The 22,125-nt window shown below is 35.0% G+C and overlaps 1 protein-coding gene across 7 annotated transcripts in view; it reads left to right on the top strand.

Annotated features, from left to right (window-relative positions):
- Positions 1–17,140, top strand: part of LOC125656632 (serine/threonine-protein kinase TBK1-like) — a 95,082-nt gene extending 77,942 nt beyond the window's left edge. For 6 of the 7 annotated variants that reach the window (XM_056143645.1, XM_056143649.1, XM_056143646.1 and 3 more), the window contains 9 exons: positions 6,570–6,726; positions 9,458–9,701; positions 9,858–9,973; positions 10,305–10,421; positions 11,168–11,269; positions 11,575–11,671; positions 12,212–12,450; positions 13,902–13,997; positions 14,483–17,140. In XM_056143645.1, the coding sequence (XP_055999620.1) occupies positions 6,570–6,726; positions 9,458–9,701; positions 9,858–9,973; positions 10,305–10,421; positions 11,168–11,269; positions 11,575–11,671; positions 12,212–12,450; positions 13,902–13,997; positions 14,483–14,564 (1,250 nt within the window). In that variant the 3' untranslated portion in view covers positions 14,565–17,140. Of the gene's footprint in view, positions 1–6,569; positions 6,727–9,457; positions 9,702–9,857; positions 9,974–10,304; positions 10,422–11,167; positions 11,270–11,574; positions 11,672–12,211; positions 12,497–12,537; positions 13,998–14,482 lie in introns of those variants that run through there. The other variant, XM_056143650.1, reaches the window with a different exon arrangement.
- Positions 17,141–22,125: the final 4,985 nt, after the last annotated feature.

Raw genomic sequence — 22,125 nt, 5'->3', positions numbered from 1 at the left:
TAGCCGTTATAAAAACAACACATTATCTACTCAGTGGACCGATAATTGTTTTCAAAATAAGCGATAATTCAATATAAGCGATTTCAATTTAAGTGATATTTTAATGCAAAGAAAATGAGACTGAGGCAGGAGATTTTGTTTTACTTCAAAATAAGCAATATTTCAAAATAAACGACTTCAATATAAGTGGAGTAAGCTGTATATTGTTATGCTTCCTGTTAATTTCTTCCTATATATTCGATACCCCATTATTTTCGTATACAGTGCACGGTTATTCATAAATGTACATTATCACCATTTCTTTTGTGTGTCTTTTAATTTGCCTTCTTCAAAGTTTTCATATAAAGTATGGTGAACTGAAAAAACTCTGTAAATTTAGAAATATAGATGACAAATTATGGAATTGAACCTGGGACCATTTGATTGCTTGGCAAACGTGCTATCCTATTGGCCACAAAACTCAACCATTGATGGATAAATCATAGATATCAACTAAAATTCACCACTATTATAAAATTAGATATCAACTAGAATTCACCACTAACTATTATAAATATCTCAACCATGAATAAATCATAGATATCAACTAAAATTCACCAATAACTATTATAAATGTAGATATCAACTAAAATTCACCACTATTATAAAATTAGATATCAACTAGAATTCACCACTAACTATTATAAATATAGATATCAACTAGAATTCACCACTCCAATTATAGATATCTCAACCATGGATAAATTAGAGATATCAACTAAAATTCAGCACTAACTATTATATATATCAACTGAAATTCACCAATAACTATTATAATTATAGATATCAACTGAAATTTACCAATCTATTATAGATATCAACTAAAAACAATAACTATTAAAATTATAGATATCAACTAAAATTCACGCCACTAGCTATTATAGATATCACTAAAATTCACCAATAACTATTATAGATATCAACTAAAAACAATAACTATTAAAATTATAGATATCAACTAAAATTCACGCCACTAGCTATTATAGATATCACTAAAATTCACCAATAACTATTATAGATATCAACTAAAAACAATAACTATTAAAATTATAGATACCAACTAAAATTCACGCCACTAGCTATTATAGATATCACTAAAATTCACCAATAACTATTATAGATATCAACTAAAAACAATAACTATTAAAATTATAGATACCAACTAAAATTCACCACTAACTGTTATAGATATCAACTAGATTTGACAATAACTAATTATAGATATCAACTGAAATTCATCATTAACTATTATAGATATCAACTAAAACCAATGACTATTAGAATTATAGATATCAACTAAAATCCCCCTTATTATAGAAATCAACTAAAATCCACCACTATGACCAATTCAATTTAATCAGTAGATTTCCATCCAGGGTCACCAAAAAGTTTAGGGCAGTAGGGAGGATTTTATTTTTTGATTTTTATTTTCTTAGAAAAATGTTAAAGACAAACAAGTTTTTTTTTTCAACAGAATTAGTGCATCATTTAATGCCAGATGAAAATATATCAATCTATACTATTTTCACAGACGAATTCCAGGTTAAGCTTTAATTTCAAACAGAAATATACTAAACTCCTTCCAGATTTACGCCTGTAAGAACGCGAGAAATTAAGAAAATCATATAGATCTATTTTCTTCACGTGGCTTTTCATGTTGCTATGCCGGAAATGTAAACAAGAAGTGTAAATACCAGAGTTGGACATGAAAATTTTCCAGAAATCGCAAGTTTGACAAAATAAAAAAATTCAGGGGCGGCCAATTTTTGAAGGGCGGGCAGGGATGATTATCTATCAATTAAGTTGAATTGGCTTAACTATTGTAATTGTTATTAAGAAAACTTGTCCAAATAATGAATAGTTAAACACATTACTGTAATGGAGATAGTTTTTGGTCAGTCAGTCTATTTTTGTTTGTCTGCAAAAAGCAATAACTTTTGAATGGCATTGATATCTAATATATGTCTGTTCCTTTCTTTTAGTACCAAAATGTTTGACCTCCTAACCTTGGCCTTAGAGTTTTACCTACATTTGAAAAACTTTAACCTATAGGCTCTAACTTTTGAATGGCTGGTGATGAGGCTTTCATATTTCACTTGTGTATTCTTTGTGACAAGACCTTAATTTCTTTGGTACCAGAATTTCCTTGCTGGCAACAGTGTTTCACAAATGCATCTTGTTTTCAATCTGTGGTATTGAAGAAAGGTAGGGATGTTAATCGGTGGTATTGAAGAAAGGTAGGGATGTTAATCAATTAAGGCTTGTACTTCTAAGAGTATATGCAGACGTATGTGTTCTTTATCAGGAAAAAAAATATTGAATGGTTTAAGACTACTCATTGAAGATGTGTTTTCAGTGCATTTAAAAGCTCTTCGTAACTGCATTAATGATATATTACGGTGGGAGAACTTTGCGTCATTATTGAAAGAGTTAATGAAAAATTAATTGTTCAAAATCGATGAAATATTATGTCATAGGCTCCAGTGTATACAAGGATGGGGCTCTTGAATAGTTGGTTTGTTTGAGAAGTTTTTTGTTCAGTATAATGGCTGCTTGGGAACACCACACTGCAACAGGGCACATGCACCCACTACAGATTAGTTATCAGAAATGCACTTCATTTCACAGTAGTAATGTGAGCTACAGGAGTGTCTCTAGTAATGACTTTGCACTTTGAAGGTCAGGGGGGAAGCTAGTTCATTTTACATGTTCAATTTTAGCTCACCTGAGCCAGCTAGTGTGGAACCTCTCTACGAAATTTATATGTATAAGTAAGAACAAGGTGATTAGAATTAGTCAGGCCTCTTATAAGTATTACCCGGTACTACTACACTATTAATACAAGATACATATCCCCCAGCCTCCAATGTCTGACTGACATTTAAAGTAATAAATAGTAATTATCCCAGTGCATTTCCGTAATGTTGTACAATATAATTCGAAATGGGTTACTGTTATAGGAGTTCCAAGCACTGTAAAAGTGGAATACATTACAATGATGATAATATTCAACCAAGTTTGCAATCAATGGAGATACTGTGGAAATATCAATGTAATTTTAAGCCTTCATTTAATTATCAAATACGTGCCATGTACTGTAAAACCCAATTTTCCTCTTCCCTAGTGGTCATACAGAAATTGGATAGTAAGTTTACTTATAGTAACTCTTACACCGACCAATCAAAGCTACCAATGCACTGTACATCAGTAACTCTTACACCGACCAATCAAAGCTACCAATGCACTGTACATCAGTAGTATCCCAAAATATGAATTTACTGCCTGGTTCAGCGCATCAGTAAATCTCGAATGTAATACACACACACACACAAAAAAAAAAAAAAAAAAAAAAGAGCATAGGTCAATTTCTACGCTTTCAACATTGATGCCTTCTACTGTGCTGATTTAACTTGGTGTATTGAAATTGATGATCACAATGGTTTAGTTAAGTCACTGGATATGTTTGTTATAAACAAACTTTCTTTGTTTTAAAAAATAATTTTTAAATTATATTAATATATAATAGTACTAAAGGAATAAATTGTATGACTTTCTGCCTAAACAGTAGCATTTTGTTCATACTCTGAGTGAATAATTTATTACAAAGTATATGTCTAGAAGATTCTACAAAGATGGAGAATATGCAGGCTGATTGTGGTTTTAGTTCAAGTACTTACATGTAAAATGGATCTTAATTATTGGCATGCTCCAGGAGGCATATACTCCTATATACTTAAAGCAACACACACGAACATCCAGTTTTGAATATTTTTACCATTTGGATTTTAATTGTTCTTCTGACCTTTTTTCCACCATATTGCTTTAACTTAAGAATGTGAAATTTGAAATGTGGTTACCTAATGAGTAGATTAAATTTCATTTTTGTTACAGTGAATTGACCTATTTTAACAAAAATTGTAAGACTTAGTCTCATGGTTGCATCAACTTGAATTTTTTACTAGTGATGTACCGATTATCGCCGACTTTCGATTGTCGGTCGCTATAACTCAAACGATGTGAATAATCGATTGTCATTTTGAAAATCGAAAATCGCCGACGTCTGTATCTTTTTTTAATAATGCGAATATTCCTTCCCCAACTTAACTAAAATCCAAAATGGTTGTAGTAATTCCTTTCTTTCAAAGATAGCATTTATATGCAGGAAATTGATAGCAATACGGGACTTTCGAGATACGGATCCACTCTGACTTTTATCGCGCGTTGAACGTAATTGTAGGGCATGTCACTTCCGGATTACAATAACAACAAAGTAAACAAACATGGAATATTTCAATTGCTATCAATTTCCTGCATTTAAATGCTATTGTTGAAAGAAAGGAATCACTACAACCATTTTATAGGAAAATACAATTGATTAAATTATGCGAGTCGGCGCGGGAAATAAATCTAGGGAATATCTTGAGGATATCGGTAAAACTTCACGCCTTGCATTCAATGGTACGCATCTAAATGCGCCTTTTTCCTTCCAACTAATTTACACCCAGGTACTAAGCACCAATAATGACTTGGATCGTCATCGTGGGACTGCGCATAGCTCTTTACGGACCGTCTGTTAGCGAAACACCATATGTATCGATGTCAACTTTGCCCTACAATTGGTTATTATCACGTGACCATGGTGTATAAACGTCAAATATAATCGGTCGTTCCGGAATATCCTGAAAGTTCCGTATTGAAATATTCCATGTTTGAATACTTAGTTGTTATTGTAATCCGGAAGTGACATGCCCTACAATTACGTTCAACGCGCGATAAAAGTAAGAGTGGATTCGTATCTCGAAAGTCCCGTAATCTATACCAGATCCCATAAGAACAACAATAAAAATCGAGAGAGATATCCCTATCCCGGGAAAACAAAATCGAAATAATGGGATTATTAACTCCAAATTTCTAATGATTTTAAACGTCTCCATGAGTGAAAAATTCCCGAGAGAGACGTTAAACAAGATACAATCAATCAATCTTATGATTTTATTCTAATTAACTTAATATTTAGGGTAAAAAATAAAGTAAATTTAATATATTTATACCATAAATTTGATAGGAATAAAATTCGATTATTTTTCGATTAATCAATCGAAAAGGTGCATCCGATTAATCCCATCATCGATTAATTATTTTTTCCCAATTGCCCATCACTATTTTTTACTAACTTTTTGTCACCACGATTAGTTTTAGAAAGCTGAAATATATGGTATGTGTTTTACGTCTAATAAATGTTTACAGATCAAGTTTTAAGTTTTATTACAGTGGACTGGTTTTTACAAGATTTATGGAGTTTTAAAATTGTGCTGAATTTTTCTGGACTTTTCTGTAGAATGCCTTAACTTAGGAATCTGAAATTTGATATGTATAGCTATATGGAATGAGAAGATACACATCATGTTTTACTTTGCTGCAGTTGAATTGATTTACAAGAATTTTCACATTTTTCAAGAGCCAAATTCAGCACTTATCCATGCCTAGTATATATAGGCTTGTGACTTACAGTGATATCTAAAAATAAACTATTTAAGATCAGAAAACAAACGAGGTCACTTGCTCAGGCAAGCTATGAGGCACATAACATTATCATACAAGATGCAATCTGCTATATGAAATTAAAAACTTTAAAATGGCAGGTGTAAAGCTTATATAATCCTTAGACATGTTTTTCATAGACCATGCATCCTCTCCCTCCAATGTTAACAGTGAATCACTAATTTGATCCACTGAATTACTTGACTTCCTCTTGAGGTTTCAATTGGCAGTAAACGTGTTCCTGTATGCATGTGTGACTTAAATTTTATAGATGATATCTCTGCATATTATATATCTGCATATTTTACATGCATATCACATAAAAATTTTATGATATGGAATATGCAGCTGTCAAAATGTTGAGCAATCATAGAGATGCATTAGGGGACATCTGTTGTACGTGAAATATTGTATGTATGAGATGAATTGTCAAATTAATATTTTAGATTCAAAGAACTGACATCTTTACATCTGCCATTTTTTAAGTAACTGCATGTGTGCAGCTGTATAAGACAGCCTTTGTGGTTTAATGTACTTGAGAAATATTCCATCATAGTAGTGGGTCATGCATATCAAAACAGCTAAGATATGTTTTATCAACTTTGAAATATTGCAATCTACTGGCTTATTCATCTGCATTTTTCAAAAATCATTGAAGGTTTTTGGTGCAGTTTCTGTAAATGCATTGTTGAGCACAGCTAACAGAAATTCCCAGTGTTCGATTCAGCTATATAAAGAAAGGATCCGAGTATTACACTGCGAATGAATGCTGTCTGCTGGGTCAATTGTTAATTCAACTTTTGCGTGATGATTATATAAATATTATTGACCCACTTTCAATGCAGGCAGATGCCCTACAAAAATCAAGGGGTTAAACTGTCATATGCAGACCATTGCTAAAGATACACATGTACATGCATGCAGTGTATGGCGTGCTGGTATAATTTACACATACTCTTTGACATCACGTCTTTGCTTTCCTCTTTCAGCTCCCATCCCTCAGTTCTTCAGCAGTAACCCCATTTCCTACGAGAAGGATTCTTACGTTGCCCACAAGATGAGCGCCATTGCCCATCTAACGGTGCGATATGTGACCTTGTCCATACAGGAACAGGAACTGATGCAACTGGCTGAAATATCCCTGAGGTAAAAAGAGACAGTCCCGCAGTTAATGAGGTGTTACCATAGTGAGGAATAGCCGCCAAATGTGCAAGAAAATTTTAATAAAAAATCAGAAGGTCATACATGCCATTATTTGTTAAAGGGTCATGTACACATATATGTATTAGAATTCAGATGTCCTAAATTTTGAAATTTAGGTAAGGTATGTTAGATTGAAGTGTTTTGAAGTATTATTAATGTGTGTGATGTATAATGATACATGTAGCAACATCATGGCCGCGTTATGTTGGTCATTATCGAAACTGTACTATGTTGAGATTGAAGTGAAACCTAGAAAATATAAGCTATTTTAAAAATCATATTGAAAGAAAATTTCACAGAAATTGAACTCTTTAGCTATGATGATCTTTTTGTGATCCAAATTTACCCACCATCTGTTTGTCTATCATCTGTTTTTGTTGTCTGTTTCCTGTTTGTGTTTTATCTGACAAAGCATTCTTGATTGAGAGGAATTAGGTTTCTTCAAATGAAGGACCATTCCTGCTTCTAAATTAAAAAAATGAGTGAGATCGATGCTTAAAGCTCATCAGGAACCACTGAACCAGCTAGATAGGACAAAACATGTAGATATAAGCTTCCTCATATACTTTAAAAGATAGAAGTCTGTTTGAACTATGATCCCCGGAACTATGGTGAGACCACAGCTAGTAGACGTTGAATATTTAACATTGGATAATCAGAGTGTAATGGGGAAATTCTGTGTAAAATCCTCTCAGGATTCACTAAGGAACAGATGATATATGGTACAAGTAACAGATTTTCAGAAAGTCAAGTATTTAAAAAAAAAAACCAGAGCGTACTTGTATGGTTATCAGTACTATCTAGATTACCTGATACATTATCTTCCATTTTTCCTTTACAAAGTTAACCCTTTTATATGTAGTTAACAAAAGTTTAAAAGCACGACAGAACAATCAACGAAGGACACGTCAGCAGAAATTAATCAACATGTGACCTCCATTGTTTGAAGAGAAGCGAAGGGGAAAAAAACCACACTTGTAAAAAATATATACGGAAGCAGTATCATATTTGTATGATTTACACAATTACAACATTATTATTTTACAAGAAATACATGAAGCAGCTGTCTCACCCAGAATATTAACATGTATGTGGAATAGCATCCGGTAGTGTCTGGGAGTTTGGGATTTCCAGCAAGGCTATACATCCAATCAAAATGTTCTTACTTTCGATTTTAAGATAAGTTAACAGATGTGCAAAACAATCCTTATGGGAGCGGGGGACGATAACTTTAATCTTTTGTCTCAAATAATCTAGTTTCATGATAATTGAGCTTTAAATTACCTTCGAAACTTTGCTAAACAAATTATGTTGACTAAACTATCATCCCTCCATCGTGTTTTTAGGTCAGAAGGTTCAAAATCAAGGTTACCAAGTTTCATTTTGTGAGAATTTTTTTCTGGAGGACATCTCAAATATTTCCTGAGCTTTAGCGAATTTTTGAAAAAAATTACTCCTAGAATATTAGGTCAAAAGGTTAAGGTCATGCACTGTTAGGTCAAAGTCACCTGCTCGGACATGGTAACAAAATGGGTCCGGACGATCTCTCTAATATTGTAATCTAATTATCACCAAAACTTCGTAAAAAAGTTTTTGCACACTGTCTCCTGCACTTTTCTTGTAGATTGATATAACTTGTAGATTGATATAACTTGCAGTGGGAAACAGATTGTCTGAATTTGCTTGTTTTCATAATGGTTATGAGCCAAGATTTGCCAGTGCTATTAAGAAATATTTGAAGCAAGCCCCTAGGAAAAAAATTATACAATTTTAGAACCCAGTGTTTGGAAAAAGCCTTGAAAGGGAAAAATTAGCATGAAAGTTACCACATGGTTAGTGATATTTAGGGCACAGGTTTCTAGCTATCTATGTATATTTAGAACTCTGCTGGAAGATGGGGTTTTTTTGGGCATGGCCCACTTGTAAATTTACAGTTCTGTGCAATCATATTTTTGTGGAGGCAGGTGCTCATGAATGAGAGAGTTTTTTGGTTTCATTATGTCTAGTTTTTGTTTTGTTTGATAAATAAGAAAGATAATTTTGAATTTTGCCTCGGACTATTCCTAATGACTTAATCTGAACAGAAGTTAAATTTTAGATTCATATATATACAGTTAAAATCTGCAATTTTTAAGGATTTGGGCAATTATTATGTAAATAAGCCCAGAACTAGAGTTTTGGATTTTCCATCTTGCTTTTGATACGTGGTAACTGGGTCCAATATAAGTCCTTACCTGTGTAGTGGTCAGTCGGGTTCATTCAGCGGTGGCCAGATAGCTCAGTTGGTAGACCACCTTAATAGAGATTCAGGGGGCATGGGTTCAAAATCCTGGTCTGGTCAGTTGCATTTTCTCACTTCCTGTTACATTTGGTGCCGTAGACCAGCCCCTGGAGCTGACAGGTGAAAATGTCTGCCAGGGAATTAAGATCCTGGGTTGATGTCTTCAAGTGTGAAGACATTTAAGGATGGAGGAATGTAGCGGTCAGCGGGTTCGATTGCTGGTGGCCAGGTAGCTCAGTTGGTAAAGCACCTGACTAGAGATCCAGGGGGCCCAGGTTCGAATCCCAGTCTGGTCCGTTGCATTTTCTCACCTCCTGTTACACCTGCAGTCTGATAGCTACAGCAAAATAAGTCCTGTAAAGTGAAGATGAATCCCAAAAATGATCTTTTCAGGGATTACATTTTTCGCCTGACCAGCCATATAAACAACACCATCCCAGATATGAAGCGGTTACTGGAGGAGCACAACAAGAGGCAGAACATGTTCTATGGGGTCTACCCTTCATTCCTGGGGCACCTCGAGGTTCTCCTACCTCTACTGAAGGACAACCAGGACATGGCAGCCATTGTCAGGGACAAATACCAGAAGATGCACAATATTGTGTCAGACGTCAACCCAAGGGAAGTGTTGAAGAAGGTGAGGGACATAGAAATCTTGCGAGATTGAATGTTTGATAGAATGTTTCCTTAAAATTGAAAAACTTGCATTGCTATTTTGCATTATTTCTGTCCTGGTAGGCGGAGAATCGCTCAAACTTGCATTGCTATTTTTGCATTATTTCTGTCCTGGTAGGCGGAGAATCGCTCAGAAGAGTGTAAGGTGTACATGGACGTTCTGATGAACAAGATTTACGAACAGGAGAAGGATGCCATCAGCCATTGTGTGGGGTGTCTGCAAGAAGAAAATTGGTTTGTATATTTCATGGCAACCCCTTGCTTTTTCACAAAAGAGTGGAGACATTACATTTTGATGGCACGACAGTCAGTTCTCTAATCGGTAGTGAACACTTCTGCACCAGGGTTCATTTTTGGCAGATATCATATTCAACAATACCAACCTAGACAATTATTCCTTATGCGAAATTGGTATTGATGTAATGCGCTTGTAATTATATTGCTGGATATGATTTAAACAGTGCAGTACTAACCATTGTGTATGAATATTAATCAGGGTCTTACCTAATTCCTATCGGTTTGGGAATTTTATGAATTCTAACACTATACACTCTCCCATTAACAGCACCCTCAAAGCAGATCATCTGTGTTCCAAAATCCAGGAGATTTCTGCCGCCTTCTCCAAGGACAGAAAACAGAAGACGCTGAGTCCAGAGGCGGATTACGTACACGAGGCCGACAGGTGAGTGACTCAGACACAGGAAGTCTGTTGATGTGTACTCGTCATATTGTCTTGTACTATATAATCCACCAGTGTCTGTGCTTGTATAAAAGAGGTCGTTGTACAAGGTGCCTGAAAAAGGATTAAAAAAAGCTTGATGAGGTATAAAAATTCATTGATATTAACATTTCCAATGATTTTGTCTTTGATGTCTCTACACAAATTGTAATGTGATCGGTATTTCTTACTGAATGCACAGAAGTTGTGAACAATGCGCGCATGAATCTTGATAAATATAGTACGTCTATTTTAAGGACTGGGAATTTTACGACTGAAATGAAAGTAGAATGTGAATGTAAAAAATAAATTTCAGTTTTGAAAATATATAGCGTATACAGAAGCATACTTTTAGCGCTTCATGAAGTATGCTGGCTTGAAGTCACACAGTTCATACCCTCATGCGTTACCAAAAATGAAGTTTATTTCAATGTATTTAAAATTATTGTCATTTTGCTAGTGTTTGTGGGCATCAAATTTAATGGTTTTACTTAAAATACAATTTCTGTGGTACATATGTACACTGTAGAAGGACAACTAGCCTTTGTCCTTTCTTTTCATATGAATTGTACTTCATTAACCACCGAATTTCGTGAACAATTTGAACCAGAAAACCTGCTCATCGATTAATGATGATACAACAGTCTAGATAGGCGGAACAAACTGATTGTGGGTTAATTAATAACTGCTAATTAATGACCCTGTTACAGAATGCGGATACAGGATCTGTGTGTCCAGCTGGTCTCGCTCTTACAGGGACATTGTCTGAGGAACCTGTCCAGAACTTACAGCGTGGTGGGCAAACAGATAGGGTAAGTGTAGTGGTCAAAGGGGGATAACTCTAAAAAATTATTACCACATCTAAAATCTGTTCAACTACATCACCATGTCTTTCTTATTGTTGTTTTTTTTTTTTGATTGATTGATTGATTTATTATTATTTTTTGAGTATACAAAGAATAACATTTCAAGTTACAGACAAGATTAGATGGGGGAAAGGCTAAACTAATGTTTTAAAACTGCATGTTTTTTTGTTTTTTTTTTGCTTTTTACATTTAATCTTGTTAGGACACAGCCAATCCCAAATACATGTATAAAAACAAACCTTGCTTTTCAGACTGCTATTGAAGAATGTTCAGAGAACAAAGAAAGTCGAACAAAACATATCGTCTGTAAATGACTGTCGTGAGAAGCTCAGCAATCGCATCGATAAGGTTAGTACGGGTGTAATGTGTACCGTGTTACAGAAACACTGAAGAAAACATGGATCTCGTTCTCTTACTCCTGTAAATATTAATGAGTGTTAAAGTTTCAAGCAGAGCATGAAGATTAAAAAGATTATTATCTTAATAGCCAACTCGTTCCATATTAGAAGGTACAGATGACCCCTCCCCCTCCTCCCACACCCCCTTTTCTGATTTTTTTTAATGCAGATTATTAGTCCTTAGAAGAAAAAATCAGATTTCTTAAGTTTTCAAAACTTTGCAACATCATTAACTTTTTACTTCATGAAAATTGGTCTTAGAATTTTATAATCATCTGTATTACATATGCATGTGCTTTTTAAAGATAGTTTTCCTGCTAGGGAGGGGTTATATTTTCCTGCTAGCGAGGGTTTATGTCTTTGAACACCAGCTTTAACGTATTGAATATGTTTTCATCTCTTGAAAACAAGCCATAATCAAATATATACATACACATATAAATAAGTAGACCTGTTCAGAATGATTTTAATGAAGGGGATATATTTACAGATGGACAGAGAATGCCTGTCTTTATCTGAACAGGCCAAAGAGGGAATGAGAACACATATAAAAGGAGGTTTCTCCCTCCCAGTCCAACTGCAGGCCAGTGCAAGAGCATTGTCAGGGAAAACGCAGACCTCCCAGCTGACATCACAAGACACGAGCCAGGCATTTAAAGACAGTGCCTTAGGATCCAGTACTGGACTGAGCAGTGTGGGGAGCAGTACAGGAGAGAGGCTGTTCGAAAGGTAGGTAGATTTATACCAATAGGAGAGAGGCTGTCCGAAAGGTAGGGTAGATTTATACCAATAGGAGAGAGGCTGTCTGAAAGGTAGGTAGATTTATACCAATAGGAGAGAGGCTGTCCGAAAGGTAGGGTAGATTTATACCAATAGGAGAGAGGCTGTCTGAAAGGTAGGTAGATTTATACCAATAGGAGAGAGGCTGTCCGAAAGGCAAGGTAGATTTATACCAATAGGATAGAGACTGGCCGAAAGGTAGGGTAATTGGTACCAGAGCTTTTCACCTATTATGATCCGTTTTTGTCTGTCGTTTTCCATCAACATGAACATTGATATAACAGATATGTAATAGAGGCAACAACAAATATGAAACATGTTGTCCTTAAGCTACTGGGACCAAAATTTCATGGCTCCAAGGTCAGGTTTCCTAGCTAATTCTAACTTGAGATTTTATGGGTCATGTATTGAATTCAACACACCCCCTGGTTCAGGAGTTCATGTTCTTGAATGAGATTTATGGCTTGTGTGATAATGTATACATGTAAGACTTTAAGTGGTAATGTGTACATGTAAGACTATTTAAGTGGTAATGTGTACATGTAAGACTATTTAAGTGGTAATGTGTACATGTAAGATTATTTAAGTGGTGTGTACATGTAAGACTATTTAAGTGGTGTGTACATGTAAGACTATTTAAGTGGTAATGTGTACATGTAAGACTATTTAAGTGGTAATGTGTACATGTAAGACTATTTAAGTGGCATGTACATGTAAGACTATTTAAGTGATAATGTGTACATGTAAGACTATTTAAGTGGTAATGTGTACATGTAAGACTATTTAAGTGGTGTGTACATGTAAGACTATTTAAGTGGTGTGTACATGTAAGACTATTTAAGTGGTAATGTGTACATGTAAGACTATTTAAGTGGTAATGTGTACATGTAAGACTATTTAAGTGGCGTGTACATGTAAGACTATTTAAGTGATAATGTGTACATGTAAGACTATTTAAGTGGTAATGTGTACATGTAAGACTATTTAAGTGGCGTGTACATGTAAGACTATTTAAGTGATAATGTGTACATGTAAGACTATTTAAGTGGTAATGTGTACATGTAAGACTATTTATGTGGTAATGTGTACATGTAGGTAACACCATTTCTATCTGTTCTCCTGTCTTTTCTTTCTCAGTCTTTTACTTAATTGTGGTCATTTTTATTATCCTGGCAAAAGCAATTTGACCAAGGTCACAAATTTCGTTGGGCACTAACTTTGAAATGAAGATATATTATATTTCAACTGATAAGACAACATTGAGATCATGGTAACTGGTTCAATAGTTTGCACGACTTGCTCTTCAAAGACTCGCCCTGTATCTGTGGTGACATCTTATGCTGGATTAACATATTGAGATACTGTTAAGTTATATATGTAACTTTCCTTGTCTTTTTCAGGATTGGGGATTTGAACGTCGATAGTTTACAGGTCAAAGAAGGGATGGATAAAAACCAGAAATGTATAGAACAACAAGGCAGAATGCTGGCCTTTGGGTAAATTCTTGACATTTTTATACAGAAATAATCGAATGTCTCGACTTTGGGTAAATTCTTTACATTTTTATACAGAAGCAAACAAATGTCTCGAGACTTTTTGTTTAGAGTTTTATTAGAGATAGAATGACTTTCATTATTGGAAATTGAAGCGGTCAGTCATGAGACATATGGAAATTCACCATAGTGCTGAAGTTCTGTTATACAGAATGACAACAATTCAGTACTATGTAGATGGTTCACTCTTAATCTCAAAAGCAAAAAGAAATTTGAACGACCCACATGATAAAATTATTATAATGCAAAGGTTGACTAACTTTATGCTGATAAAATTTTCTGCAAGTCAGAGATACATTTGTACGATTATGTGAACAAAGTGGAAGAAATACGGATAGGACTAAATTTCAATCAGTGAGGTCCAAATGACCTTGTCTGTGAGTGTATAATTAAGGAGGGTAACTATAGATTTTATTATTTCTTGTCAGGATTCAAGAAACATCGACACCAAACACATACACCCCCACCACCAGCAGAGGAGCCACGTGGGACGGTGGGACAAACGGATGACTCTGCAGATGATTGTTTCCCCAGAAACAGATGAAATCCAAGTGTGTCATTTTGGCGCCAGTTACTCTGTTGTCACAGCTGTAAAACTGTCGGAAAAGGGGACGTTGGAATGCACTGTTCAGATCGTTGACAATCAAGTGCTGTATCCGAGTCATAAACAAATCACCACCACTCACCACTAATTAAGTTTAATTAGAATCTGCACTCACAGTATCACCTGTCCTTTGTTAAGTAAACAACAGGTAGAATGGAGCATTATACAGCACACTTATAGAGGTACATGTACCCATATAACCTTCTCCATGATGATACTTATTTGTTATTACCTGATTAAACAACTAGCATTCCACAATTACTGTATAATCATTTGATTTAATCAATTAATCATGTGATTTCATGGGTAGCCCTATCTTAACGAGTTTCAAACCACAACGAAATTCGACCTAATGTTTCAATGTACTGTACATTCAAAATGTTAATTTAGAAATTTTATTGAGAAAAACTAGTCTAAGAATGGAATGTCTTGGAATCTGAGAGGTGTTAGTAAGTACGAGAGAGATACCTGAGACTAAGTATGAGAGAGATATCTGAGACCGAGTATCAGAGAGATATATGAGTATGAGAGAAATATCTGAAATAAGTATCGGAGAGATATCTGCAACTGAGTATTGGAGAGAAATCTGAGACTGAGTTTGAATGAGATGTCCGAGACTTGAGTATGAGAGAGATATCCAAGACTGAGAATGAGAGAGATGTCTGAGACTGAGAATGAGAGAGATGTCAGACACTGAGTATGAGAGAGATATCCAAGACTGAGAATGAGAGAGATGTCTGAGACTGAGTATGAGTGAGATATCTGAGACTGAGTATTAGTGAGATATCCGAGACTGAGTATGAGAGAGATGTCTGAGACTGAGTATGAGAGATATATGTGAGAGGTGTCTGAGTATGAGTGAGATATCTGAGACTGAGTATTAGTGAGATATCCGAGACTAAGTATGAGAGAGATGTCTGAGACTGAGTATGAGAGATATATGTGAGAGGTGTCTGAGTATGAGTGAGATATCTGAGTATGAGAGAGATATCTGAGATTGAATATGAGAGAGGTCCGAGACTGAGTATGGGTGAGATGTCTGAGTTTGAATGAGATATCCGAGACTGAGTATTAGAGAGATACACTGTATTTAACACTGGGTATCTTGATCAAGTTTTCTGAGACTTGTGTGTATATTTTATCCACAATGTTTGAAAATTCAGGGAAAAAAGTGTTCAGATGTACTTAACAACGGGCATTATTATATTTGGTTTCTATTATTCATGCATGTATTTCTGTTTTGACATTGTTTTGAGTAGAATGAATGTTGAAATAGAAAATAATTTTGGTTTTTAATGTTTTAACTTCATTGTTTCGAGTTTGATACTTAAATATATAGCACAGATGAAAGATCTGAACATACAATTGCAAGTTTGACTGAAGATCATAACATGGGTGCACTCTAGATTTGTGTTCATTTGTGTTCATTATTTTTAGGTCGCTTACATCACTCAAGTGACCGATTGCTGTCTGTTCTTGTCCGTTGTTGTTTGTCGTGCGTCAGTCATAAACTATTCAACATTTTCAGATTTTTCTCTGGAATGGTTGAATCAATTTTGGTATACATGTATAACATCTCTGGGTCAGGGGGAGCAACAGTTTGTGAATTTCATGGACCCTGCCTCTTTGGAGCCTTCTTCTTTTCTCATGGACATCAAGGAGTCAAACTATAGGCATGACTATAATAAGCAATGAGCCCTTACCAAAACTGTGAAATTCATGACCCTTAGGTTCAGGGGTTCATATCCCAGGGTGGAACTAAGTTGGTTATATTTTGAAAATGCATTATATCTTAGAAAATTATTTTTGCTTCTAGACATCAAAGAGAGAAATTGTTGCCATGATTATAATGAACAATGAACCTTTTACCAAAAACTGTAAAATTTGTGACCCGTGTTCAGGGTGGAGCTAAGTTAGTCATATATTAAAAATGCATATCTTAGAAACTCTGTGTAATTCATAACACATGGGTTCAGATTCGAGGGTGGGGCTTATTTGATCATACATATATGTTGAAAATGCAATATGTACTTGTATTATAGAAAACCTTTACTACTGGACATCAATCGGGCAAATTGTATGCATGGTTACCTACAATGAGCAATGAATTGTCTTTGAAGCTGTAAAAATCATTTGACCCTTTTAGAATTTAGATAGAAAATCACATTTTACTGTGATGTAATAAAACTTTCTCACCTGTAAAAGAATTCTAAATTATCAATTGTGTATGATAGTTATGCTAATACATCTATCATCTAGTACGAAGTATTACAAATGTAGAAGTATAAAAAGCACACAGGTAACACATTGATTTCTAAAGATTAAAAATGTGCGTACTCAGGTGACCATTAAGATCCATGGGCCTCTTGTAAAACACTTTACCTAGTATTGTTGATCAGTCTCAGGTTTCTGATGTTTTATTCGTAGATGGAGACTAAATCCATAGGTGTTCATGATTTATAAATAAAAATCTAAAACAGTTTTTCTCTTGTTTTTCTATGTAGACAAGCATCGAGAGAAGTTCACTGACACAATACAGTGAAAATGTTCCCCTAACATCCCCAACAAATGTGCAAAATAAAATGTAGGCCAGTCTAATTGAAGTCAAATTGGCCTTACGGCTGTCAGCACTTTGTGGGTCAGATAAAAAAATTAAACGAGGGACACATGTTCCCAATGATTAGTGGAATAAGTCTGTTGTTTTATCAATTTTATATATACAAAACAACATAGGAACAGTAATAAGTAGGTTTCATGTAATTCAGTCTATACTGATTGGTCGAGAAGCATTTGAAAATACTAAATAAATAAAAAAAAGAAATAATTACTCAATAGAAAGCGAAATAAAATTCAAAACGAAATTATTAAAGAAAAAACGAAATACCACTTTAATGAAATAGCGAAATAAAAACCAAAAGTAATTAAAAACCAAATTCGTATCTATTAAAGAAAAGAAGAAATACCACTTTATCTTAGAATGTAAATCCCTATCCCCCTGAGGATATACCAGTAATTTAAAAGCTTTTGCTTTATGGGTTGTATTTTGTGATAAAAACCAGCGGTATACCCTGGGTTATTTTGGGTTTTTTGGGTTTTTTTTCTTCATTTTTGTTATTGTTGTTTTTATTTACACCTGATTTCAATTCAGTTATGTATGCCATCATTAAAAAAAACAACAAGGGAACTGAATTTATCTATTGATTGTCAACGTGTTTGATAAAATGGTTGTTCCAATACTTCTCTATGGATGTGAATTATGGGGTTTTGAAAATTTAGATATCATCGAGACTGCATCTAAAATTTTGTAAACTTATACTGAATTTTAAGACAACTACCCCGAATTATTTAATTCAAGGTGAACTTACTAGATATCCATTGTGTATACATGTCAAAATTAGAATTATTAAATTCTGGGTAAAATTATTGAATGGTAAAGACACAAAGTTGTCTACTATTTTGAACAGATTTTTATATAACTCAACAACAGAAAATGTTGATTTTAAATGGGTCAGATGTACATGTATGCAGAAAGTTTAAAAGAATGGGGTTTAAATTATATCTGGATTTTACAATTTGTAGAAAATGAAGAATGGCTGATTAGTGTTATTAAACAATTAGTCTCCTGCCCTCCTTAACATGTTTATTTGTTATGCCCTCCACCTTTATTTTGCGCTAATGCACATATACATGTGAATGTATTTAGTAACAGTGTATATATACTGGTACCCTTGTCAATGTTGTTAAATACTAACTTATATTTATGTACCTCATGTACCATTGTGTGAATGGTCTGAGTAATTAAATTATTTAAAAGATTGATTCAATATTGTTTAACGTCCCTCTCGAGAATATCTCACTCATATGGAGACATTGCCGGTGAAGGGCTGCAAAATTTAGGCCTATGCTCGGTGCTTATGGCCTTTGAGCAGAGAGGGATCTTTATCATGCCACACCTACTGTGACACGGAACCTCTATTTGTGAATGGACCCTGCCTCGTTGGAGCCTTCTTCTTTTCTCTTGGACATCAAGCAATCAAACTATAGGCATGATTATAAAATAAGCAATGAGCCTTTACCAAAACTGAAATGCTTGACCCCTTGGGTTCAGGGGTTCATATCCCAGGGTGGAGCTAAGTTCGTTATATTTTGAAAATGCATTGTATCTTGGAAAATTATCTTTGCTTCTAGACATCAGAGAGACAAACTGTTACCGTGATTATAATGAACCCTTTACCAACAAGAGGCCCATGGGCCACATCGCTCACCTGAGTCACCTTGGCCCATATCTGAAGACTTTCCATATATATTTGCATGTAAAACCTTAGTCCCTATTATGGCCCAAACTACCCTTTGCAAACTTGAATCTACACTATGTCAGAAAGCTTTCATGTAAACTTCTTTGGCCCAATGGTTCTTGAGAAGAAGATTTTTAAGGCTTTTTCCTATATTTGTATGTAGAACTTTGACCCCTCCCCCACTTGTGGCCCCATCCTACCCCATGGGACCATGATTTGAACAAACTTGAATCTGCACTATGTCAGGAAGTTTTCTTGTAAATATCAGCTTTTCTGACTCAGTGGTTATTGAGAAAAAGATTTTAACTATATATTTGTATGTAAAACTTTGATCCCCCTTGTGGCCCCATCCTACCCCCGGGGGCCATGATTTGAACTAACTTGAATCTGGACCAGAATTCCCTTTCTCCACTTTTTCGGGGTGCGGCGCAGCGCAAATAATTTCATGCTTTACAATTATTTCCATCATATTATTTTATTCATTACACTGATTTTAGCATTTTGAATCGGTTACATTACTTAATCATATACAGCTACCATACCTAAACACTTCTTTCTGAATTATTAAAAAGTTGATTTGTTTTTGATAAATTCTATTATGGAAATCAAAAATCAGATAATAAATTATATAAATATAAACTTCATGATGCTACACCCCTCAGTGAAAACATTGTGTACATTGCCTGAAATGCAGATGTCATAAAACATCGAGCCCAATTTAGAGTCGTATCTCAACCATCCGTTTTGGTATGGAAGATTTTGCAATTTGGACAGAATAAGATGTTTGAACAGGTGGGGTTGACTGTAAAGCCAAAGAGATATTTTTTTTTAATTTTAGACTGACTAGGGTCAGAAGCTACGAGTTTAGTGTCAAAATAGGATGGGGTGCATAGTCTTATGGAATTAGCATTTTTATACTGTGCGCACAGAACTTCAAAGAAAATTATTTATTAAAATTGCTATGTCCATATCAATGGTGACCGACCGCATTGTTTTTTAAATTTTCGAACTAAAATTAAACCCATCAAAATCAAAATCTTGTAATCAACGAGCTTGGCCGCAAAAACAAACAATTGATGTATATACATTATACACAATAATACGGCCAATTTAATTACCGGTCGGTTCTGTGGTTAAGAATTGACATTAATGTGAAGATGATAACACGATAATGAACAAGACTTTAATTGTTAAACAATTGACCACAGCAGGGTACACAGCTGTCTGATGTACTTTATAACATAATCACTGACTATTTTGCAGCCATACCTTACCTGAGGGTATTATCTGGCCTTCATGACCGGCTCTGTGTGCACTGGAGCGACGCGAGATTTCCGGTCGCACGCGTTGACTGTATAAACAAACAGCCGATAATGTGTCACTGACAAAGGAAAACACAAGACAGATTTTAGAATACAATATATTGCAAAAAGGGATTTTCGCCACTTTAATTTTTTTTTCGCCATTTTTGAAAAAAAAATTCGCCAATGGCGAAGCCCAGCTCGAGCACTGATCTGCACTATGTCAGAAAGTTTTCATGTAAAAATAAGCTTTTCTGGCTCAGTGGTTCTTGAGAAGAAGATTTTAAAAGATTTTTCTTATATATTTGTATGTAAAACTTTGATCCCCTTGTGGCCCCATCCTACCCCCGGGGGCCATGATTTGAACAAACTTGAATCTGCACTATGTCAGAAAGTTTTCATGTAAAAATCAGCTTTTTCTGGCTCAGTAGTTCTTGAGAAGAAGATTTTTCCTATATATTTGTATGTAAAACTTTGATCCCCTATTGTGGCCCATCCAACCCCCGGAGCCCATGATTTGAACAAACTTGAATCTGCATTATGTCAGGAAGCTTTCATGTAAATCTTAGCTTTTCTGGCTTAGTGGTTCTTGAGAAAAAGATTTTAACTATATATTTGATTGTAAAACTTTGATCCCCCTTGTGGCCCCGGGCATCCTACCCTCGGAGCCCATGATTTGAACAAACTTGAATCTGCATTATGTCAGGAAGCTTTCATGTAAATCTCAGTTTTTCTGGCTTAGTGGTTCTTGAGAAGATTTTTAAAGTTTTTCCCTATATATTTGTATGTAAAATTTTGATCCCCCTTGTGGCCCCATCCTACCCCCGGGGGCCATGATTTGAACAAACTTGAATCTGCACTATGTCAGAAAGTTTTCATGTAAAAATCAGCTTTTCTGGCTCATTGGTTCTTGAGAAGATTTTTAAAGATTTTTCCTATATATTTGTATGTAAAACTTTGATCCCCTATTGTGGCGCCCTCCAACTCCAGGGGCCCATGATTTGAACAAACTTGAATCTGCACTATGTCAGAAAGTTTTCATGTAAAAATCAGCTTTTCTGCCTCAGTGGTTCTTGAGAAGAAGATTTTTAAAGATTTTTCCTATAGATTTGTATGTAAAACTTTGATCCCCCTTGTGGCCCCATCCTACCCCCGGGGCCCATGATTTGAACAAACTTGAATCTGCACTATGTCAGAAAGTTTTCATGTAAAAATCAGCTTTTCTGGTTCAGTAGTTCTTGAGAAGAAGATTTTTCCTATATATTTGAATGTAAAACTTTGATCCCCTATTGTGGCCCCATCCAACCCCTGGAGCCCATGATTTGAACAAACTTGAATCTGCATTATGTCAGGAAGCTTTCATGTAAATCTTAGCTTTTCTGGCTTAGTGGTTCTTGAGAAAAAGATTTTAACTATATATTTGTATGTAAAACATTGATCCCCCTTGTGGCCCCGGGCATCCAACCCCCGGAGCCCATGATTTGAACAAACTTGAATCTGCATTATGTCAGGAAGCTTTCATGTAAATCTCAGCTTTTCTGGCTTAGTGGTTCTTGAGAAGAAGATTTTTAAAGTTTTTCCCTATATATTTGTATGTAAACTTTGATCCCCCCTTGTGGCCCCATCCTACCCCCAGTGGCCATGATTTGAACAAACTTGAATCTACACTATGTCAGAAAGTTTTCATGTAAAAATTATCTTTTCTGGCTCAGTGGTTCTTGAGAAGAAGATTTTTAAAGATTTTTCCTATATATTTGTATGTAAAACTTTGATCCCCCCTTGTGGCCCCATCCTACCACCGGGGGCCATGATTTGAACAAACTTGAATCTACAATATGTCAGGAAGCTTTCATGAAAATTTCAGCTCTTTT

Source organism: Ostrea edulis, chromosome 7 (genome assembly GCF_947568905.1).
Source record: "Ostrea edulis chromosome 7, xbOstEdul1.1, whole genome shotgun sequence".
NCBI lineage: Eukaryota > Metazoa > Mollusca > Bivalvia > Ostreida > Ostreidae > Ostrea > Ostrea edulis.
This window is presented reverse-complemented; position numbering and strand designations above follow the sequence as displayed.